At 40.5% G+C, this 25,030-nt stretch overlaps 1 protein-coding gene across 1 annotated transcript in view; it reads left to right on the top strand.

Annotated features, from left to right (window-relative positions):
• The first annotated feature begins 5,458 nt into the window (after positions 1-5,458).
• Positions 5,459-25,030, top strand: part of VPS41 (VPS41 subunit of HOPS complex) — a 170,663-nt gene continuing 151,091 nt past the window's right edge. Inside the window, exons 1-2 of the mRNA XM_033088546.1 lie at positions 5,459-5,518; positions 14,080-14,118. Coding sequence (XP_032944437.1) covers positions 5,498-5,518; positions 14,080-14,118 — 60 coding nt within the window. The 5' untranslated portion in view covers positions 5,459-5,497. The remainder of the gene's footprint in view (positions 5,519-14,079; positions 14,119-25,030) is intronic.

The following is a 25,030-nucleotide window of genomic DNA, read 5'->3' as shown; positions in this document are numbered from 1 at the left end:
GGAAAACATCATGATATGGTAATACCTTAAATTAATTAGCTAATTAGTTAATTGACTCAGTCAACAAGTAATAATGGAGGCACTGTGCTGGGTTCCTGGCACGTGTTTATTTAAAAATAAGGAGCTATGAAAGCAAATGTGGTAGCTTCTTTCTGATACTTTTGTTAGGATTTATTTATTATTTTTAATATATATTTTTTGTATTAGTGCTTGTCTGTAGATATGCAATAGCAAAATCAAAGATTCCAAGAAAACATGTAAGTGTGACCTGGTTTGAATCAAGGGATTTTACTGCTAAAATTAAATAGTTGCAGCATTGTCCCAATTCACAGGAAGAATTAATGGGGAAAATATTCCATTTAGGACTGTTCTCTTACATGTTTTCTTGGAATCAGTGACTAGAAAACCACATCCGTGAGTCTAAACTCCATCCTCTTCCATGTTCCTTCAAGTGTATACATTCCAAAAGATTATACTTTAGGTTGCATTTTCCCTTTATTGGTTAGTCCCTCTGTGTTTCAAATATCAATTGCATGCTGAAGATCTCAGAATGTTTATCTCCAGTGCCAGACTTCTTTTAGCTTCAAAACTAAATAACCAGCTGTCTGCTGGACATTCTTTTTCAAGTCAATAAGGAAAAGATCAATTTCCCAACAGAAAATGAGTAAAGAGCAAGAATAGAAATGCAGAAAATAATTGAAAATGGTGAGCAAATTTATGAAAAATATCAATTTATCAAAATTCAAAGAAATACACATTACAACAAAAAGTAAAATACTATTTCCCATCAAAATTAATTGATGACGTTTTAAAGAAAATGATAATATCTAATGTTTGATGGTAGGAGAGTATAGAGATCTCATATATAACTCTTGGGAATATAAATTCTGAGAGATGGAATCTACAAACAGACAATGGCCAGACCATATATAAAAACCAAACTCTGACCAACAATCTGCAGCAAACTGCTCAGGAAACCAACCCTTTATCTACAATAACCAGCTGTGGAAGCCAGACTGCTATTCAGGCAGACTTGCAGGAAGCCAGACTGCTATGTCTAGTAACACTCCCGGAAGCTAAACAAAAACTTCTGTAACAATCAGCCCAAAGTGGCCAGTACTCGATTAATATAACAAAGAGCTTCCTTAATCTTTATCCCCACTTTCAACTTAGGACCAACCTGAAAAAGCTAAATACGGTGTCCCGTAACTAATCACACAGGACACCGCCCTCATAGTTAGCTTGTTACAGCTTCCCCATGTCAACAGCCTCCAATCCAGGCACACCTGAAACCTTCCCTTTTTTCCACTATAAAGCTTTCGCACTCCTGCCTGCCTTTGTGGCTGCCAAAACACAAGTGATGGTGGCTGACTTTTTTGCTAAAGCAGGTTTGGAATAAATAGCCTTGTATTTTTTCACTTGGTTGGTATTCATTTATTTCTACAATTGATACCACCTTTCATTAAAGCATCTGCCAAAATTATGTGCAAGGATATTAGATATACTCAAAGTATGAATCAAAAACAATGAATTATATAAATTATGGTATTTTCCTAGAATGAAATTTTAATGTGCACCATTAAATCACGATTTTGAACATTTTATAATGATATTGGGAAATGATCTTGAAATATAACTAAGTGAAGAAAGCAAATGACAAAACTTAATAATATGATTTTTGTTTTAAAAACTTCAAATAAACACAAAGAGAGGAGAGAGAGATAGAGGTAGAGGTAGAGATAGAGAGAAAAGAAATATATCCAACAATGATAATCTGAATGGAAAAATTATAAGTGGTTTTTGAATTTTACTTGTATTTTTCCAATTATCTGTCATGAATATGCATTACTTTTGTAATTAGAAAAATGGTCTTTAAAAAAATCTAGTGTGTTTGTACAGGGAAACTTCCAATAAGCTCTATGTTAAAATGATATCTAGAATATTAGAAGGTAACAGGTTTCAGTGGGTATAGGTTTTGGAAAACTAAACAGCAAAATAAGCTGAGTATTTCCAAAATTCCTAAAAATAACAAGTATTATTCTGGCTACTTGGGAGAGACAATTAAGGAAAGGCTAAAACCATTGCTTGGAGTCAGTAGTGTAATGTGGTGTAGCTGTGCTTGTCACTGGCTATCGAGAAAGATCGTTAGACTGGAAAAGGTAGCAATCTAAGAAGGAATGGAAGCTAAAGATTAGGAAAAGAATCTATAAATTACCACTTAATTATAAGTGATGTAGGGACAACTTTTTTTTTTACCTCACCTTTCCACTTTGCTGATTTTTTAAATTTAATAAATTTAGAAATACTGTCCTATAATGGAAAATATTGAAGCCATTCATATTGTTTAAACAATGAAGTAGGTTGTTATTAATAAAATTACAATTTATTGAATTAGTAAACTACTTCAGATCTATATAACAAATTAATGAGACAAATCCTTAAAAACCAGTGAAACTATAATGTTTTAGGTCTGGTTTGAAGTCTATTCCCAGTATTAGGTCCTAATGACTGCAAATGAGAAGTTGATTCTCACCTCTACCTCCATAGCTTGAAAGTGGGAGAGGTGAACTGATGATGCACAAGAAAGAAACAGGTGATTTGCCAGAGAATGAAAGATTCTTAGGCCTAACACTTCTCCTTCAACGTAAATATACCAAGGGATATAATTAAAACCCAGATTCTGGCTCAGTGGGTCTCTGGAGGGGCCCTGAACTCCTCATTTCTAATAAGCTCCCAAGTGAGATTGAGGTTGCTGGTCTGTGGACCACAGTCTGAGTAGCAGGAGCTAGACGACCTTCTAGAAAAGGGAACCCCAAACTTTCACGACAAAACATGGGGCTTGGAGGTCACATGTGAATTTCATCTTGCCCATGGGCCCAGGGTGAACCTTCTTGCCTCTAGGGGTTTCTTCCTCTAATTCATCTTTCCATATATGTGTTTCTTCATCTTTCTAGTCTGTCCAAAAGGAAATAGTAATAGATCCAAATGCTCATCATATTTTATTATAGTCAGAACACTGAATGGGGAACAGATTTGGGGGTATCCAGAGTCTTCGAGGTTGTGTGAGCAGGGGAGTACCTGCAGTGACCTTCGGCTAAATCTTCAGTCAGGCCCACTAGACGTTTATTTATGGGTAGGTCTATCTCAAAATGGAAAAAGGGAAAATTACAGTTTGTGAAGAAAGTTAGAAAAGTAGAAGGTTTAAGCTTATTTCTTTTTCCTCTGGAGACTTGACTGGGGGTTTCCAGAGCCTGTTTGGTCTATATAAGAGTCTTTGTGGGACTTGGAACCCATCATGAGCAATATTTGGTCCTGGGCTGCTTTGCAAGAGAGCTTAATGTATTAGGTGCTTGGCTATGGATATCTAAATGCCTTGGGGTTGGTCTATCTGTTCATTCCCTTGTGATCAAGTGATCAGCAGACTGGAAGAGGGACCCCCACAAGGGTTGGAGGAAGAGGATAGAAATGAGGCCGTTTAGGCCCTGGGGAGAAGACAAATATCTCAGATAAGGTCATCCTCGTCATGAGAATCATGGGTTGATCAGTGTGGGGACAGAGCCCCAGAGAGCAGTGTCCAGGCTCTCGGCCCCATGTGGAAAGGTGCTGGCTCAGGTAGTAGATGGCCATCAGCTGTGGCTGGTTGGCCGTCAGCTGTAACCATTGAGCCATTGGCCACTAATATAACTGCCGCGGCTACGGAGGGAAGTCGAGGAGAGAGGAGGAGATTGAAGGAGAGTGGAGGAGAGTCGGTCGGTTGGCAGCAAAGCGGACAGCAGGTCGCATGTCGTGTAAACCCAGCGAGACCATAGTGGTATGACTTCCCTACCTATGGCTCCGTGGGTGTTCCTTTTTGGCCTAGCCATATCCTGCGTTCTTGTGTGGGGAGTGGGACCAGAGACCCCTCATGCCACCCTGCATGACAATCAGGCTACAGCTAGAGACCTGGAAAGCACAGAGTGCTGAGACCATGACTTCCAACTAGGTGTGAGTCAATTAGCTCAGCGAGTCAAAAAGGGCACTGGGCACATACCACATGCTGCCATTTGTGATGCCCTCTGCTAGTTACCAGTTACTGGACATGCGTGGAAAGAAGAAAATGCCTGTCTTTGGACAAGATACTGCAAATTCCTGAGGATTAGGAAGGAGAGTTCAAAGTGCACAGAAAATGGAGATGAAATCATTCATGCGCAAGGATGGACGTAATACAGTGGTTTTGAGGCAGGATAGATAGCCTAGGGTATTGACCCTCTCTCCAGGACACTGAATGAGGCACATCCCTTCAAGGAAGTAAAACAGGAAACTGAACTGCACCTGACACCTGCGGTTAGAGATAAACAAGAATTAGTTTCATCTGGCAGGGACATTATCCATGACCCAAGCCTAACCTTTAGCTAATTTTAATGTCATTTACACTGTATTTGCCTCGACTCCCATCATACACCTGACGTCATGACAGTTCCAGAGGAACCAAATAAGGACAAAAAGGAGGAAAACGAAGATCCCATCCCTAGAGAGGAGACAGGATGATGTCCTTAAATTCCTGCCCCCTCAGGAAGATAAAAACCCTAATCAAGACCTTCTAGGGTGACTCGATTTCTGAGTTCACCTGCACTTCCCTCTCAACTGTTTACTTTTGCTTTGATAAACTCCCTGTGTTTTCCTGCATCTGTCTTGCTCCTGAATTATTTCCCATGTGAAGAAGAGAAGCTGGTTTTTGCTCCTAGTGGATCTGCTTCGGGACATACTGGGAACCTCCGGCATCAGTTTTACATATTTTAGCAAGGACAAATTTTTATTCTATATTGAATATTTACCTATAGAATATACTCAATAAAAGTTTAACCTATAATTTAATTAAACAACAGAGAATTGTTTACTATCAAATGTCCAGATGCCAGATGTCAACTTACGGTAACAAGAAGTAGGAGCTAAATAAATATTTTTGGAGTATAAATTGTTCTTTGGTCTTCCTTCGTGAAGACTGCTTTATATTCACTTAATATACATAAAAAACAAGGGCAAGAACATTTTTAGACTAAGCAGCATTTGGTAATTAAGTCTTTGGCATTAGATGAGACCAAATTTGAATCCTGTTGCTGTCTCTTACTTAGCTGTCTGACCTCTGAGGCACCATATTCTCCTCTATAAATGGGGATAATAGTGGGAATTGCTGGGAGGATTAAATGAGATAATTCATGTAAAGCTGTAAATCCAAGGTCTAATACACAGTATATATTAATAAAAACTATAACAATCACGGAAAAAATAAGACCATCAATAAAATAGAGCATTATTAGTGGTTATGTTCAGATTCTCCAAAGCATAACTTCATTGAGCTTGGAGAGCTGAAAGCAGAAACAAGGCCCAATAGCCTCACCAGCTAGAAAAGACATCCTGGCTCACATGCTGCTAAAACTACATTTCCCAGCAGGCGCGGGGCCCAGTTGTCCCGTTTTCTCTCATTTCCGGGTCTGTCACGTGATTCTCCGGCTGCACCATGGCGGAAGCAGAGGAACAGGTAAAGGCTGCAACTGCCGGGCATGGAAAGAGGAGACCAGGGTGAGGTGGTCGGGGGTCTGGAGTGGAGCGTGTGGAGGTGCGGAGCTGCTGGAGGCCGAGGCGGCCCACTGCGCGGTTGGCGGTCAGCGAAAGGCCATTTCGGGAGCAGAGAAACGGGCGGGATACCAGCTCTTGGAGGGCGCCGGGGAAAGCTCACCGACAAACTCCCGGCGTCTTGAGGCGGCCCGTTTTTTGGGGGGCGGGGGCTTTGGGGGGACTCTGTCCCTGTGGCCTGTGCTCGGTGAAATTTTGGCTTGAAGGCAGCCTGGGCTCCCAGGGACTGACTGCCCGTGGGAGATGTAAGAGATGACTTGAGCTCCAGGCCAGGTGACTGAAATATAAATTCCTTTCCACTCGAAGCAGAACAGGGAGAGCCGATTTGCAGGAGGGTTGGGAGAGAGTAGATGAGTTTTGTTTCGTATCTATTGCATTTAGGTGCAAAGCTAAGTCACCATGGCTGGTGTCTTTCTTAATATGTAACTTTCGGCTAGTTATTTTTTACTTTGTAATTTAACTTTAAAATACAAGGTGGAGATAATAACAATGTCGTCCTTCAAGGGTGGTGTAAGTTGGAATGAGTTAGTACACAAAGTTAAAGTGCTCAGTAAAAGTTGGGCATAGTAAAGGTTAGGAGGAAGTATTGTTTCTGGTAGGACATCAGATGGCAGTGTCATCTAATGTCCAGTCAGAACCTAGCCATGTGGCACTGGAGTTTAGGGTAGAATTTAGTGAGGGCGGTAGTTATTTTCATACAGGCAGTATGGGCAGGCAGACATTAGTTGAAATGACAAAGTAACATAAAAAAGACAAAAAGAGCAGAGGCCAGAACCTGGGGAAATACCTGTTTCCATCTCCAGGGTCATGTCAGCTCAGCACTGTTTTCCCTCACAGATTAACAGGCCATCAGTTTCCATAATTGCCTCTAAGAAGTGGTTTGATGATGAGCTGTTTAGTACTGTAAGAACAGAAGTTTACCTCGTCCATAATTTGTACCATTTGCAATATACTTCATTTACATAATGAAAATTTGCCCTGTGTACATTGATTTATGCCAATAATCGAGAAATTAGGTATAGATTTGGTTTGGGTGGTCATTGTGATAACTTAAGAGTCTCCTCCTTGCCACTGGAGCCTCCCTTTTCTGTTCCAAGCGGTTCGAAGGAAAAGGCTCATTAAGCACTCGTAACTTCATGACTCATTGCTGGTTTTCATATTTCATTTTGAAATGTAATTTTTTAGTGGTTTGATTTAAAAGCCAAAAACCAAACTCCTTATGTTCTTAGGTATAGAGTGGTAGAAATGGAGAGAATTGCCCTTAGGATTTACTGTTGTTTTGTGCAGAAGAGTTCGACAAAGCTGTCTGATGTAGAAAGACATGTAGAAAGTTAGCGATAAAATAAGAATGCTTTGAATTTTCACAGCACTTTTCAGTTTAAAGAACACTTTCACATTACATTTGTTCCTCACAAAAGAATTCTGTGTGGTGTTTATTCTGATGTATAAGTCAGGAAAAGCACTGTGTTCTAAACCTTCCAGTGGTGTCTTATTGCACTGAGGAAAAGCTTGAATCCTGGTAACGGCCTATTTGCCCTATAGGTCTTTGCCCCAGTTGCTCTACTATCCCTCTTCTCTGATCTCATTTTACACTAGTGTTCTTCCCTTTTGTCACTTTGCATCAGCTATACTGGCTTTCTTTCTGTTCCTTTAACAATGCTGGCATGTTTCTACCTAAGGACCTTTGCTCATGCTGCTCCCTTTTTTGACCCCAGATATCTACAGGGCTTCCTCCCTCGTTTTCTTCATATCTTTGTCCAAGTGTTACCTTTTTGAGTGAGAACTTCCCTGACCATTCTTTGAAATCTCTTTCCTGCATTATTTTTCTCCTTAGCAGTCATCGTCCTTTTTCCCCCTGTATGTTTCTGTATTCATTTCTGTATATTCTCCCCATTAGAATGTAAGATTCCTGATGGCAAGGATTTGTTCACTGCTGTATGCCTGACACTTAAGAGTCATGCTTGATGCTCAATAAGTGTAAAATGACTGAATATTAAAGATAAACATACTGAGATTCAGACAACTTAAATAACTTGCTCAGACTTGTTTGTATAACAAATCTCATCTTTTATCTTCAGAGCTTTTCCCTAGAACACCCTGCCTTTTAAAAAATATTTAAGAACCTAATTCTAAATTATGTTTTTTACTTTATGAAGTAGAATTAGCCCTTATCACCTTCATAAATTTCCTTCAAGTCATTATTTCATCTTTGATGTTTTAACCGCAACATATGGTTAGAGCAGACATTCACCCCTCCTTCCCACCTCCAGTGGTGTCATTGTCATTTTCAAAAAGACCAGTAGCCTATTGTCAATAGCAGGAAGGAACAAACATTCACAAATATTGTTTTGTTCTTTTTTAAAGAAAAGTAGTAAATAATTGTACCTATGTTATCAGTCCTTTATGGATTAAAAATGGTTAAACTTTTCTCTGCTTTATTTGTGTATTTTGCATTAAAATCTGACCAAGAACCTTTTAGAAAATCTTGACATAACTTTCCTCTCTCCCCTGAATGCTTTAAAAAGTGAGATGATTTTTAGAAGTAACTGTGATGACAGGTTAGGGAAAAGGAAGCTTTTTTCCGTTGGCACCTTGTACTATAAATGCAAACAAAACTAGAAGATGATGAGCAAGACTAAGCCTCTCCCGTTAACTTTTCTGAGCATTGTATTCTTTGATGATTGCTTTTTATCCCCCTTTAATTTTTGGAAGAATCAAAATAGATCTGTGTACTGAGTGAATTAACAAAATGTAAAACAGTTCATAGACTGTCAAACTAAAAATCACTTTATGGATATGAATGAACATTTTTAAAGAATTATCAGGAAACCTTTGTTTATGCTGAGTATAGTAAAGGTAGTTCACAAAAATAACTACACGAATGTTATATAGTTTACAGGAAGAACTAATACCCTGCCTTCTGCCTGGAAATCTTCTAAACAGCAGTTTTACCTTGCACCAAAATGATTTATAGTTGACCTTCATATACAGATGCCCAACAGTATTTGTCCATACCTCTCTTATGAATAACATTCTGCTTGAAGTCTGGATGTTTGTGTATTTGTCTTATCTCTTCTGCAGATTGCTGAGTCCTCAAGAAGAAGGACGAGAGCTTACTCATGTCTGTATTTCTCATAGAGCTAGTGCTTTACAGGTACTAGGTGCTTAGTAAAATGTTTAAATGAATTTATTAAGGATAGAATGACCTTCTGAATTGAAAATGTCAAATTGTAAGTGAGGTTTTAGTAGGATGTATGTTGTTATTTTTCTTGAAACTTTTGAAAATTATTAATTCAGATGTATTGTAGATTACATTCCCTACACGTCTTACTCTGCCAGCTCCCCAGGTACCCTTTCAAACAGTAGGGAGCCTTGTCCGAGCCTCGTCCTTTAAATATTTGCTCATTTAGACCATCTATTTCTTCACCGAATAGGAGAGTTTCTGTTTTGAAGTCTCCCTCTTTGCTTTAGAAATGAGAGAAATGCGTCCTTATCGTAGAGCATTTGCAGATTGTCAGAGACATGTTCATGAGCACATACCCTTCCATGTATAAAAGAAAAATCGACACATATTTGAGCGCCTTAGTTTTCTTGTCTGTAAACTGAGTATTCTACTCTCCAGGACTCTTGTGAGTATGACATGAGATAAAACTTTTTTTTTTTAATTTTATTGGGGAATATTGGGGAACTGTGTGCTTCTCCAGGGCCCATCAGCTCCAAGTCGTTGTCCTTCAATCTAGTTGTGGAGGGTGCAGCTCAGCTCCAAGTCCATTCCCGTTTTCAATTTTTAGTTGCAAGGGGCGCAGCCCACCATCCCGTGTGGGAATTGAACCCGCAACCTTGTTGAGAGCTTGTGCTCTAACCAACTGACCACCTGGCTGCCCGAGATAAAGCATTTTAAAGTGGCCAGATTGAAATGGTTGTCTTTAAATAGTACAACGATTTATAATCCAAATGTGGGCTTGGCTTAGGTATGCACGAATCTCTTTTCTTACAGTTTGGCTAAGACACACCTATTAAGAGCAACTTTACTAATAACTAAAGGAAAAAGAAAGCCCCAAACAAGAAGGTGCAAAAGCACAGGGTCAGAAATTTTTAGGGGGCCCACTCTTCACCATTGTGTAACTATAGTCACGAGTTAGCTTAGCTGCACATGCTTATTGCCTTGTTAAGTTTTCCTCTCATATTTGTCTGTGTTGGTTGGTTAGAGGCTGCTGTCACCAGCTGATTATTAGCAGTCTTTCTGCCACCAGCAGTGCCACCTCAGAGAGGGAGCCCTCGTCAGATCAGGGCTTCTGGGTTCCCCATTCATGGCTGCTCAGTCACAGTTGCCTTTTTGTCTTCTAAGTACTTGGTCCTCCTTATGTTTTTGTTACCAAATACGTGTGATTCTAGGCTCTTATGGGACTATATTAACGGGTATTGGCCAGTTCCCCAAACTGAGTTCAGATGGTTCTAACACCAAGTCAGGTTTGAGATTGGGTCACGAAGTCACCAGGTGGGAGCAGGCATCATCAAGGTTTGTCTTCACCTTCAGAATAAGTGCAGTGGCCAGGCTAGTGGGTGGAACAGGCTTGGTAACCTGAGTCCTTGCTCCTGCCAGCTCCTCAGGTATTCTTTTATCTGTCCTACTCAACCAGCTTAGTCTCTGGGTACCCAAAAGCTTTTTGAAATCGAGGCTCTGTGACACAGGGCTATCGGATGCATATCCCACAGAAGATTTCCTCTTTCCGGTGCCTGTGTCAGACATCGGAAGCTGTCCTCCCCTCTCTGCCATTAAGCTCTGCAGTGGCACAGGTTGCTGGGAAGGGAGAGAGGGTGGCAGTCCAGCTGTGTTTCATGTCTGTCTCCAGCGTAGACTGCTATCCTGGGTCCTGGTCCCTATTCCGTTTCTTCATCCTGCAGGGTTTAGAGCTGCTCTTCCTTGGGCTCCAGCTTTCCGTGTCTCCCCCTTAGGTCTGTTGTTTTACCCCTAACAAACTGTGTTATACCCTCAAAAGTCTGAGACTTCACATCCTGGCAGGTCCAGGCTTCTCCTTCCTTCTGACCGACAGACTTCCTAACCCCTCTGGCCTCTCAGGCCTACTGTGCTGAGTCCTCACAGGCCGCTGTCGTGGGCCCTCTGCTCATGCTAGGATTGGGGTGGGGGCGGGTTGAAAGCCTTCACTAGAAGGGTCTTCTGAGAGCCCAGCTCGCCCCTTTCCTGGGCTGCTGCTAGGTGGCTAACATTCTGTTTGAATAGCTCTCTCCTGTGTGCCGCTGCCTTCCTCCAGACCCCCTTCTGTAACTGCTGTAGCCATGAGCTAATAATTCAAGCATCTGCCTGGAGAAAATCTATGTGGTGTCGCTTATAAGTGGAAAGAAATCTGTAGAGGAGGGAGACTGCTACTGTTTTAGATCAGCTGCCTGTTTCTGGTCATCATCACCAGCAAAGGGGGCGAGTTGCTCCTTGGGTAGGATAGCGGGAGACAAGGCGCCAGAAGCCTTTGTGTTTAGCCGCAGTGTATGTCACAGGGTAGCCCTTGGGACAAGGCCCTTAGGTGTGAGCTGAGGGGTTCGGAAGACAATCCTGTTGGGGGAAGATAACCCTGATTCAGGAGGTCACATGGCAAGGCGCCAGGATCTTTAGGTTTGGGCAGATGATTGACTTTAAGGGACTGGTTTGCAAAAGAAAGGTAAAGGGAAACGATGGTTGAGTTTAACTTTCAACCTGTGGCCCAGAATTTTGTCAGCTATACATACAGTTCTGTCACTGGGTACCTTCTAGCCCATCATTTCTGCTTCAATAAGAACAGGACAGTTTCTTTTTTTTTTTTGCTGTGGTATAATAGACATACCATAATATTCACCAGTTTAATAAGTTTTAAGTGTACATTTATTCCAGTGGCGTTAAGTACGTTCGCGTCAATGTGCAGCCGTCGCTGCCACCCATCCCTGTCTAGAACTCGTCATCGCAAACTGAAACTGTACCCATTGGACAGTGATCCTCATTACTCCCTCCCCCAGCCCCACTCTCCATTCTGCTTTCTGTCTTGTAGAAGGGGAACCCTACAATTGTTGTCATTTTGTGTCTGGCTTAGTTCATTTAGAGAACAGCACGATTTTATAACTTAATATTTTTCATGATTCAAAATTAGATTCTTTACAAGATAGAGTGTGAATTTAAGAAATGTTTGAAAACCACTGACTCTTTCTAAATTGTAACCTTCCTCAAGGTTCAGCCTTGCTGTTTGGGTCCCTCACTGGGGACATTCCCGGCAGGTCTAGTTTGTCTGTCTCTGGAGCATTAAGAGCAGGGGCTTGCTGAATGAGTGAAGTGAAGAAATAACAGACCAGGCTAATTCTCTAAAAGTCACCCATGCATTGCTTTGGGAGGGTTGTAGACAAAGGTGTAATTTTGGGGATTGGCGCTTATAGCTGTGTTCGGAAGGTTTGTGCTGGTGCTTAGGGTAAGTCTGACAGTGTCCAGGGGGAAATGTTCTCGATCCATACCAGCAGCTGCAGCAAGCACCTCTGAAAGCCTGGTGTTCCCCGAAGACCAGGTTTCTGCGTCTGCGTGCTCTGAGGTATCAGATTCTGGCACTTCCTGCTTTCCGGTGCAGGGCGAGAGTGTAATTTGGTTTAGAGTTTTTGGATTGAAATTGCTGGGTGGGGACTTAGGTTTTTGTTTTAATCAAGAATGTAAGTGAGACATTTGCCCTTTAACCCTTGTGCATATTTGAATGGATGCCAAATGAAAGAAAATATCCTTTGGTATGACGTAACTTTTCTGCAGAGTCAGGTGTCCTTTGTTGGACACCTTTGTTGGACACATTTGTCAAAGCCTGGTTTTGCTAATGCTAACAACTTAATATTCAGAGACTCTCCAGGAAGGAATGGATGTTAGAAGTTCAACCTCTGAGCCTCGGTGTTCTCATCTCAGGGGGTGATTAGGAAATTTCAAGGTGCTACCTGTAAAGCATTTAGCATTATGGAAATATATATAATAGATGTTCAATAAAGATGTCACAATAGTGACTGTTAATATGAAGTGGAATATGTCCAAAAGAGAAGGATCAGGAGGGTAAGTGGCGCTGGTGAACACGGAGGATAAACAATTTAGAAGGGCAGGCATGGTACGTGTCTCACTCTCTGGAGAATTGTCAAATAGTAGTAGAATCATTGGCTTTTTAATCTGTCGTATTAATGCTAAGAACAAAACATTATTGTGGAGAGATTGTAGCTCCAAATTAATAATACCTTCCTAATTCGTAGAATAACATTAAACTAAATAGGCTGCATTGCAGCATAAGGGAGATTTTCATATTCATCATGGTTAATGGTATAACTACAATAAAATTCTTAATTGCTTGTAACTTTCATCCCCATTTTCCAGGTGGCCTTTAGGAGCAGGGACTGTTGTCCACAGGGCTGCTACCCAGGCAGCCTGCCACCTGTCACCTTCTTACTGAGTTTCCACGGATGAAGTTAAAATGTTTCCAAACACTAGATTTGCATTTATCCTGCTGTCCAATTTACATTGAGTAACATATGCATCTAACTTGCTTTAAAATGTTCATTCTTTTTCTTGAAAAAATATTCTTTATATCTAAAATGCCCTTGCCCCATTCTTTCTTTATCTCGTGGATTGTTGTAAAATGCTTACACTTGGTGTCAGCATATTAGTTGTAACCTTTTATTGCTATTGATATCTATAAGCACGTTAAGTAAATCTTCATTTTGCTGACCTCTTTGAGGACGCGTGGCGTCAGCACATTCTCTCTTTCCGTGGACAGGTGAGAGATTAGCAGGATCAAGTCAGTTTTTCCCCTTTTGCTTTGTTTTCTCCAGAGCAGCAAGATTCATGGTCTAGCAAGAGGGAAACTGTTAAATGGCAGAATTTGTCTTCCAGTTAATGGTTTAAAGAGTGGATGTAAATTACACAGCTTGTTTGCACACTGTCTGATCGGTACCCCTCTCGGAATTCTTTTGTAAAAGCTGTTTAAGCAAGACCGTCATTTTGGCCACACCAGATTAATAGCATAATAATAATAGCACAGGAGCTTTTCAGTGTAAAAACTGGCTTACAGATAATTTGAGATGGCAGTTTCCTCTTCCCTTCTGAGATGAGTAAGGCTGCTTTGCCAGGCTGATTTGCATTTTTAGAGAGGGAAAAGCCCTCCCTTGTACTCACATGACAATTCCTGGGCTCATTTGTTAACTTGCTGACTGCTCAGGCCAGGGAGGTCAGCAGGAGCTGTAGATTTGTGTGGCCCCAGAGTAAGCATCCCAGTCCTGCAGGGTGTGGAGAAGTAGGTGGCCTGAGACAATCAGACCGTGTGGAATCCTAATTTATACTGGACTTGCAGATTACCTCCACACAGGCCAGCTGGAGATTGGTGGGCGGGCATGAGGATTCTTCCCTTGAAAATATCTTACATTGTTTTGTCATCTGTTCTGACCATTTTCCCCCTCTGTGCTTTGTAGGAAACCGGGTCTCTTGAAGAATCTACTGATGAATCTGAGGTAAGGTGATGATTGAGGAGCCTGGGGGTCTCTAGGTAACCACGTTCTCACCATGAGCTTGTTCTGCCTTGCGAGGCGCAGCTTACATTCGGTGTCAGCATATTAGTTGTAACCTTGGTCTGCCTTGCTAGACCAAGGCTGGCTGGTAAAGGGGGCCGTAGGTGGCTGAGCCTTGGCGGAGATCATGCCAGTGGTTTTTAAAATTATGACATGGATTAGCTTAAAAAATAAACAGGAAAGGAACAGCAAGTTCTCTCTTCATCTCGAACAATATTTTAACCTGAAGCATCTTGGCACTGGGAAAAATGACGCAAAGTTTTACAAACTAATCTTAACATTGTAAAACAAACTACAGGTTCTGCAATAATTATTCTTTTATTATTCTTTTAATAAATATGGCATGCTGATTAGTTTAATTTCTGAATCATTGAAATTATAGTTTATTTCATAAAATAAAAGGGAAAGTAATTACCTTAAAACCTGTTGGGAGCTAAGTTGAATTAAAGATTGTATTTTAAGGAGGAAAAAGTAATACATAAGGAAGGACTTTAAAAAAAATTCCTTTTCAAGACTATGCAGAAGAAATAAGTTTAAGCATAACACACAGATTAATTAACCTGTCCATTTTATAGATGGACTAAATAATTATATTTTTCCTTTTACTATTTCATTTAGCTCAGAGGAATATAAATGTATCTATGACAATCTGCTAGAAATCCTCACCAATGTGATTGTAACCGTTATAAGTCTATTAAATTTGGGTTGATATTGCATATAGTTATTACATATTTTGTTTGCTTTGTCAGGGAAAATGTGGGCTTATACGTTTCCTCTAGAGAACATCTTACGTGGTATGGCGTCGTGCGTTCGTAGTTTGGCTAGTCAAGGTTCCTAACATTTTCCTGCTAGGGAACTCTGCTACCCTTTTTAGGGCTCTTGGTAAGGAATTTCAGAGTTTACTTATAGCGAGGATGTAATATTTGTTAATTTTAAAAACAGTATTAGAAAGTATTTCAGATCACCATTCTTATTTTGGGGTAATACCTCTGTTTACTGGGAACCCCGTGTCCTCAGAATCGCGGGTCCAGAAACGTGCAGTGTCAGAGCCCATCCAGGTTTCATTTCACAGGAGAGGAGGATGTTGACAGCCACCTAAATCTAAATCTTCCCACACATCCTTCAGCTACTGAATGGATCCACAAGGAGAGCAAACAAAAGCGCACCGTAGTCCATGTTCCCAGCATAATCAGTAAGCAGGGCGTATTGTGAACGTTCGTAGAAGTGCAGAAACAAATACTTGAAATCAGCAGAGCCAGCTCTGGATTGACCCTGGAGCTGAGAGTTAGACAGAGACTGGATGGAAATGCAGAGGGTGCCGCTGAGGCGTGGAGGTGGCAGAGTACCGATGAAAATCACCCCCAGGGTGGGGAACTGGTGAGACCAGTCTGAGACCTAGTGGATTCGAGCCCTGGCTATTGGGGAATTTAAAGGAGGGGGCTCGAAGGTGTGTGGGACCAGAGGTGACAGTGCTGGGATGAGGCTGCTTCTGGAGAGGGGGGGGAGGCATTGCTTGGAGGCCTGGTGGTGAAGGGAAAAGTGAAAAGCTGGGGAAATTAAGGGTGCCTAGAAATAAAAAAAGTAGCGTAAAATCAGGAAACTTATTTTTACATATCTCCCTCCCTTATCTGCTGTCCCCTCTCCCTACGCCCACCTACCCAAAATGCCACATGTGAAAGAAAATGCACTTTATTTGCCAATGTAACTAAGACAGCTAGTAAACCAGCCAAGTGCCCCCCTCTCCATAAGATCACCTATTGCTGCTATTCAGGGAAATCTAAGACATTTAAAGATAAACTAAAGGTGAAGGGATTAAGATGTACACATTTTCAGTTATAAGAACAGTCACAGGGATATAAAGTGCAGGGATATATAGGGAATATAGTCAATAATATTGTACCTATGTGTGGTGTCAGATACCCATCTAGACTTATCAGGGTGATCACTTCGTAAGTTATATAAATGTACAGTCACTATGTTGTACACACGAAACTAATATACCGTATGTCAACTGTAATTGAAAAAATAATTAATTAAAAAAAATAAAAATGAACTGAAAGGGCAGGTTGAATTCCTACAAAACTATAGGCAAAAAGCAGAAAGTGAGAATCAACAATTTTCAGCCAAAGAAAACATTCACATAATATTCCATCATGCGTCTTGAATCTGTAGGGTTATGTCCTTCACCAAATTTGGAAAGTTTTCAACCAGTTATTTCCAAGTTATTTCTTTGAATACATTCAGTTCTGCTCTCTCTTCTCCCGCTGGGACTTTCAATATGGATGGAAGCCCTTTTGTTATTGTTCCACAGGCCCCTGAGACTGTTCATTTTTTTCAGTCAGTTTCCCTCTTGTTCAGATTGGGTAAATTCGATTGATCTGTTCTCATGTTCATTTGTTCTGTCCTCTCCACTATGCTGTTGAGCCCATCCAATGAGTTATTATTTCTTTTGGTTATATTTTCCAGTTCTAAAAATTTCCATTTTTTAATAACTTCTATTTCTTTGCTGAGATATCCTGTTGCTTCGTTTATTTCAGGAGAATTTGTAATTGCTTGTTAAAGCACTTTTATGAAGGCTGCTTTAAAATCCTTGCCAGATAATTTTCATATCTGATTTGTGCTCATACATTTTAATGGCAAACAACATTTAAATCATGAAGAATCATCAATTACTTCAGTTTTTCAGGTCCACTTGCTGTGTGCCATGTGTTGTGCTGAGTGCTTAACATGGATCGTCTCACTTAATATGAACCATAATCTTACCAGGTAAAATGTGAGGCAGGAGAGGCAGGCTATGCTGCAGTAACAAACAGGTCCAAAATTGTAGTGGCTTAACACAGCAAAGGTTTATTTCTGAATAAATTCAGTGGTGCCAGGAGGGGAAATCATGGCATCAACAATATAAAAATGTCATCATTTTCCATAGGGTGTTTTCTATTATGGACCAGTGTGCTTTGGAATACTTGGGTCATGCAGCTGGAAACGGAAGCCTCTGTGCTTCATGGATATAGGTATTGTTTTAAACCCTGCTTACTTTGATATATATTTGGAAGTGTATTCCACCTTTTCTTAAAAGAGTTTAGTGTGTGGTACAAAGAACTTCGCAGTAGAAGCATCAAATTGTTAACCTAACATTTCAAGACTAAACTTGCACAGCAAAGAGAAGAATAACAAGGGAAAAACCACCAGGCTAAAGAACAGTGGCAAACAGAAGTGTGCCTAATGGAAATTGATATGTAGTGAGGTCTGCTTTCCCAGGTGTGGGTTCCAGCAACCTTTTGTTATTTGTGAAAGCAACTGAATAGTTCAAGTAAGACCTGTTGTGCCTGCAGTGTGTTCCTTTGAAACAAAGATTGCACGTAAATTACATTACCCCTGCCTGGGCCACATTATGTAATAATAGAGAGTTAATTATTGTCACCTCTGTCTATTACATTTGTTACCATTATTAATAAACATACCTCCTAAAAAGATGTCCATTCAGGTCTGGCTTAGTTCTTGCAAATATCACAATTAGGAGGCCTTGAATATGGTAGATGTAGTAATTTTAATAAACCAAGTGGACTGAGAAATAGCTGAACCTATTTAGAATAAATCTACATGTGATTTATCTTGAATGAGAAATTAATATTAAAATAAAGTGCAACTTCTGGATGCACCGGCCACAAGCAGTGCTCTTTTTCAGTTTTATTAAAATGAAAACCAGTCATTGTGAGAAGTCAGGAGACAGCTTTTTTTAATCAGAAAATGCATCACACAAAAATAATTTATCTCACCTGGTGGGTAGAACATTGTGAATCATTTATTGAAACTTAAATTGATTCTTTACACGTATTAATTTTAATAAACAAATTGATAGCAACTGGTAACTAAAATGGTAATGTGCTTTGTTATGAGATTGATTGCTGAGAAAAATGGAGCATGGGTTATAATATATCCTGCCAAATAGTTTTTGGATTAAAAATTTGCTTTCATTTAATGAGCTATTAATATTAACAGGTTCTGATGATTATTGCATCATTCAGGCATGGATAAACATTCCCTTTGAAGCATATATTATAAAAATTATGTTTGGAAACTTAGTAGAAACTTTCTGGATGGAAATACAGCTTTGTGAACCTCTATTTCTTCTGCATTTGTGAGAGATTGGAAAGATGACTGTGGTGTGTTACTCGTATATCTTTGAACAGAATTTATAATTTCATTACCTAGGAGAAAAATTATTTTAGGCAGTCTAAGGTAGACTGATTGATCATTATATTCATTCAACAAATACACCAGTATTTGATGAAAGAGAAAGGCAGGAAGCAAAAACAAAAAACTAGGTGGTAATGCTGTGGATAAAAAAAGAACACTGGATAAAGGGCCTGTGGAATAGGCTGAGGAGGTACAGTTTTGTTCTGGGTGGTCAGGTCTTGCAGGTCAAAGCAAGAGCAAATAGAGTACCACCAGGTGAGGTCACACTGGACGTCAGCGAGGATGTGAGTGGAGCTGGAGCCGAGTGGTAGGAAGTGGAGTACTGGGTCGCCAAGAACCTAGAGCCTGTAAGTGAATTTATGGACTTTGGTTTTTACTGTAAGATGGGAAGCCATTGGAGGGTCATTGTTTTAGTAAGGTCACTCTGGACGCGGTTGGAAAAAATCCAGGGAGCGGGTGGCAAGTAGGAAGTAGCAAGATCAGTTAGGAGGCTTTGGCTGAAGTCTAGCTGGAGGTGATGAGGGATTTAGGGTTTTTTTTAAAGTGGAGCCAGTATATTTCCTGACTAGGATATAGGGGGTGTGAGTGAAAGAGAGGAACCAAGGCTGACACCTGGGAAGGGTGGAGTTGTTAACTGAGCTTGGGGAAAACTGGCTGGCACTGGTTTTGCAGTCATGGTGGGGTGGGGGTGGGGATAGCTCAGAAGTTTCAGGACGGCTATTTTAAGTTGCGGATGTTAGACATCCAAGTGGAAAGGCCAAGTAGGAGTTGGATAAAGAAGACTAGGGGAGGTCTGGGCTGGGCTGTAGAGAAGAGTTTGTGAGTCAGCATGTAGATGGTGTGTAAAACCATGAAACCAGATGGAAGCACGTAGGGCCTGAGGTCAGGTAAATAAGAGGCCGGATGCCTGGACCTGGAGGGTGCTGCCGCATTTTCGAGATCTGGTGGATGAAGGAAATCATCAAAGGAGATTGAGAAGGAGTAGCCAGTGAGACAGGAAGACAACCAAATGCGAGTGCTGTCCAGCAAGCTGGGGGTGGAATGTGTCTCTGGAAGGGGAGCTCGGTCAGATGTGCCAGCTGCTGCTAAGGAGGAATCAGACGCGGTCTAGGGATTCCCCTGGGATCTGCAAAGACGAGGCCACCAGTGACCCTTACACGAGCAGCTGTGGTGAATCGTGCAGGTGGTGGTGGGCCTGACTGGAGTGGGCTCAGGAGAGTGTGTGGGCAGAATGCCTTTGATGCTCCCTGAAGCTCTTGTGCTGTGTGTCGGCGCATGGTGACAGCTAGGACCCTCGTCAGGACCGCATTCTGGGTAACTGCGAAAGGAGATGCTGTGTACTTAGTGCTTCGCTCAGTAAGCATGCTGCTGTCCTTCTGTTACTTTTGTCCTGTTCTGTGCCCTGTCACTGGGGTCTCACGAGCAGAGCTGCTTGTGAGTGAATAAATGAATTGATTTCATTAATCCTCACAATTCTGTGGTACTGGCATTATGTCCTTATTTTGGAGGTGGTGAAACCAGGGTTTTGGGAGGTCCGTTTGTCCAAAAATAGATACCAGGGATCACTACCCCTGGCTTGACTCAAGCTGAGAACTGTGTTATCCCTCAAAGGATCATGAACTGATTTGGGACGAGCAAGTGAGAATTGTTTTTTCGCATTGGGTTTGGCTTGGGGCATCCAGCTCCATAGCCCACCGTTATTTTTATCTCTCTGATCCTTATACTATTCTCAGTAATAGGCAGACTCGTGCTCTCCCAAAGATGTCTATTCTGACCCCTGGAACCTATGAGTATGTTATGTTACATGGCAAAGGAAACTCAGATGGAATTAAGGTTATTTATCAGCTGACTTTAAGATAGGGAGGCCGTCCTGGACTCTCCAGGCGGGGCCCTTGTCCTCACAAGGGTCCTTATCAGTGGAGGAGGGAGGTGGAGAAGGTCCAGTGATGTGATGTGAGAAGGTGTGGACCCATCCTTGCTAGCTTTGAAGGTGGAGAATGGAGGAGGGGCCCCACGGGCAAGGAGTTTGATGGCTTCTAACAGCTGGAAAAAATAAGGACATGATTCGCCCCTAGAGCCTCCAGAGGAACGCAGACGCTTGCGTCGTGATTTCAGCCCGTGAGGTCTGGATTGGACTGTGAGACAGCAAATTGGTGTTAAGCCACTGAGTTGTGGTGATTTGTTACAGCAGTGATGGGAAACTAATGCAATAAATAATGTGATTGGATGATCTTGTTCCCTTACCATTTTCATGAGGTTTTATTTGTCAGGATTTGGGGAGTAAAATACATCCAGCAAGGGAAGACATACAGGTGATGCATTTGATAAAACTGATGATACTGTCAGGAGCTATATGTATAAAAATGTGTTCGCCTCTTCTAATAATTGTTAAAGAATGTTGTTTAAATGATAATCACACTGTACAGTTAGGGCCCGATTGTAACCTGTCAGGACTGAGGCATCCTTCCTCTCAGACTGGATTTGATTGATGGGGTTCCATTTGGGACTTTTACATTTAAATTCTTACCTGAGATGACTGTACTGTATAGGTCTTTTTCCCCACTTTGATGCACTCTGTGGGAGTTTGGATATCAGTGTTTCAAAATGAATTGAGAAGATTTTAATATTTTCCTATTATGGGCAGTTTAAATAACAGGAATTTTCTGTTCTGTGAGAGCTTGTTAATAGAACTTGCTGCTAAAAAGTCTGGGCCTTTCTGCAGGAGACAGGCTGTGGTACATGGATGACTTTTCTCACTTTATTTTATGGTTGCCTTACTGTTTGTGTCTAACAGGTGTTAATCCTTGGACTTACTAGTTACTCAGTTTCCTGGCTTATTAATGAAGTTTTACTTTTCCCTTTATTGGTGCTGTCTGCTTCCCTGTAGCGCCCACCGTCCTGCTCTCAGTGGCCTGGCATGCCGAGACCGTTGACAAAGCACTGCCCCGCTCTGAGGGGCTGCAGTCTCTGCGGGTAGAAAAAAGACGGAGACCGTTGCTGGCCAGGGCTGCGAGTGTGGGTGTGGGGGAACGTGGGCAGAGGCTGCAGTCAGCTCCCCCTGGAGAGCTGGAGCTAAGGGGTGGGGCGGGTGTGTGCGCCAGGTCCTGGGCACGGAGGGTTAGTGCGCCAGAGGGGTCTACCTTTTCTTTAGGCGGTTTATGTTTTCATCAAATCATGGCGTGTCGTGAACTCTAATTTATATTAAACATAAGTAGTATTAGCGTCTCCTTGATTTTGGTAACCATTTGTCTTAACTTTTATTGCTATTGTAGGTTTTTATCTGTTCATGGAAATTTTGAGAAGCTGTCAGACTTTAATGGGGTGGGGGTAGAAGATGCATCTTTGCACCTGGAATCTGCAATTCAAAGATGCTTGAAAGGTATTTAATCTCTAAAACATAAAATAATCCAAAGAACTGTAGCATTTTCCTTTTCTGTATAAGAATAAATATGTGAATTGTAAACAAGTGTAAGTTTTTCATGAAAACTGCATTTGCAGGACCTCTGTGCTGCTACTGTTAGAAGACGAGAGAGCTTCATTTCTGTGCATTTATCTTTAATTCTCACTTGCGCCATTTCAGAATAGCCTCCCCCTTCCCTGTCTAATGCCTCTACCTCCCTGCTCTTCACCCTGCCCCCTTCTCTGTGTCTGTACATTAACACAGTTTAGATGATCTCTGAGGTTCCTTTGGGCTGATACTCTATGATTTGGATTTGTCTGTGGAAATCTCCATGAGAATGTCTTAGAAAGCTTTTTACTAAACTCCGTCTGCTGTTACTGCGTACTTTTGTTTTCATTGGTCTTTATTAGGTACTCACAGTTTTGTTAGGTGAAGTTCAGAGCAGTGAAAAGACATAAACCCTGCTTCTAAGGATCTTGTGATCACCAAAGGATATTGGGAAGGAAGGGAAAGAGGGTTATGTTGGCTTTACTGGCGGAAATTGTCCACCTGAATGGCATATCTTGAAGATTGGTGAGGTTATTCCATATGGCTGGAAGGAAATGAAAAGCTTATTTGCTTTTCTCATTTTTTTTGTCCTTCTCTATATATTCTTATCGCTTTCCCAATATAAAATAAATGATGGGAGTTGATCCTGTTTATGGTATTTGGCTTAGGGCATGGGACCCTTCACCTTATTTTTTTCCTCCTTGAATTGAACATGAAATTCTGATACTACAGGGCAAAGGAGAGACCAGGTTTTATGAAGACTGCATATCTTGTGAATCTTAAGTAGAGCTCTTCAATTATTAGAGGCTCAACTTTTTCTCACTTTTCTAGTCAGTGTTATGGTAAGGAAAGCAGCTTTGAGAGATAAGAATCTTGGTTCAGTAGATAGAAAGTTTTCAAGAGGATGTTGAACAATGGCTTTAAAAACATTACTTTTGTCATATACTTATTTCCGTAATAAATATAATACATGTTTATTTGCGAAAATTTAGAAAATATTGGCTTTAGCACTCAGTAGCGATTTGGATTGGCTGTCTTCTGTGGTGGTCACAGCAACCCTGTGATACGGGTCCTACTGTCATTTTCCTTCTATAGATGACGAAGCTAAAGCCTAGGAAAGTTACTATTTTGGTGTTTATTCTTTTCATTTCTCCGCCAAATATGTATATACATTTCTTTATTAAAATTTGGATCATGCAAAGCAGGTTTTATGACCTATTTTTCCACCTAATGAGGTGTTTTTGAGAACATTTATCTTTGTTATTGTTCTTTAAAAACAGATCTTAATGCCTGTACAGTATTTAATCTTGTGGAATTGGACGCCGGGCCCCTCCACCTTGGCATGACTGACCAGCTCGTTGTTTGTCCTGGACATGGCAGGGTGCTTAGCACCCTCCCTGCCTGCACTCACTGCGTGCCCATAGCACCTTCTCCCCCCACCCGTTTGTGACAACAGAACGTCCCCAGACATTGCCAAGTCAGTGTCCTGGGGGGACAAAACCCCTTTGGTGGAAGGCCACTTATTTAACCATGTGTATTTTATGTTCTTAAAAATAATATGTGGATATGAGTAGACTCGTTATGAATTTTCTGTCTGTATGAAAAAGTAGACTCCTGTCATCTAGATTACATTTTCCAGCTCCTAATTTCTGCTACTTTTTTGGATTTAATATATGCTTTAAGTAGTAGCAATATTGCTTGAAAGTCAATAATTTAACATTATTTGCATTCATATAAGAATGTAATTGCTTGTCTGTCAGCAGTCTGATGGAAAGGCGTCGTGGGAGCTTCGACCACGGTCGTTTTATTGCAGATGAATTCCATTATCTCCATGTCACTTTCTTTAAAAGTTTGGTCGCTGAGGCAGCTGTAATACCTCGTGTTATTAATGGACGAAGTTACTCTCTCGGCTTATTTATGTACTTTTCTTGATAAGTTTTGACATTTTAGAAAGATGTGCGTGTGTGTGTATAAATATATGTATGTATGTATGTACGTGTGTGTGTGTGTGTGTGTGTGTGTGTAGCCATCTTTACTACCAGATAAGTCATCTTTTTGTATAAATAAAATCATCTTTCTGTAATAGAACTAGTACCTATAACAAGTAATAGTTGAACTTGCCCGTTTAAGGAAATGGCATTCATTTGGGGAGGCAATACAAAACTAATTAAAATCCTCATTAGTCCTTGATTAATTTTGCATTTTACTTTTAGCGTCTTTTTGTACAGTGTTTTCTCATTCAACACTGATATAACATATTTGTAGATGCCCTAAGTTTTATATATTATTTGTATAAGAAATGTAGTTTTTGACTATTTATGCTGCCTTTGATAATAGTGTGTTGTGGTGAATAGATCTGTTCCTTAAAAATTTGTTAGTTTTTGAGACTCAAATTATGTGTTTTGATTGACTTACAGTTTAATTTCAATTATGCCTTTTAAAGTCTTATTTGTATTTGACACCAACTGTGTTTTGTTTTATTTTTCTGTTCTCCCTCTATCTTCTCCAATAAATAGTGATAAAAAAGAAATAAGAGTATATCATGGGCCTATTATGAAGTGAATTATTTGTAGAGAGAATTTTTTTAAATGCAAATTCTCTAAAATTCAAATGTTCTGGTATTAGATTATGATTTTTTTTAAAGTATCTTAAACTTACAAGGATGACTACCAGTTTTGAATATTTCAATTTTCTTTAGGTAATTAGAATTCTGGAGAGAATGTTCTAGAGGAGGAAGGACTTTGTTTTATCCCTTCTTACCCATGCTTGATTATTAATTTGCTTTTTATTAAAGCTTGATTTTACACTGTGGAAGTTTAAGCTGCATTTTTTTTTTTTAAACAAGATTTTTTTTTTTTTTTTTTTGAGGATGTTAGTGTTCCCTATTGTATCTAATTTTAAAACAGTGGATGTTTATTAAAAGGATTTGTTCCTAGTCAGTTGTAGTTGATGGAATGACACCAACTAAACCATTCACCTTATTAAAATTCCTTGAGTTTCAGGTGAGGTCTTTCCTAGGTGAAGCTGGATGGGGTAAAGACCGTCTCCATAGAGTGAGTCTGAACTGTCTAGAAGAGCTCAACTGGTGGCATTTTCCACTAGCTTAACTTAGACTTTATAAGATATCTCACCTTTCTCCTTCAGTCTACCTAATAATTTTATTTTGTGAAACAAAACAAATAAAACAAAACTGGATTTTAATAAATGATA

This window comes from Rhinolophus ferrumequinum, chromosome 20, assembly GCF_004115265.2.
Source record: "Rhinolophus ferrumequinum isolate MPI-CBG mRhiFer1 chromosome 20, mRhiFer1_v1.p, whole genome shotgun sequence".
NCBI classification, from domain to species: Eukaryota; Metazoa; Chordata; class Mammalia; order Chiroptera; family Rhinolophidae; genus Rhinolophus; species Rhinolophus ferrumequinum.
Note: the sequence above shows the minus strand (reverse complement) of the source record. Positions and strands in the feature narration are given on the sequence as shown.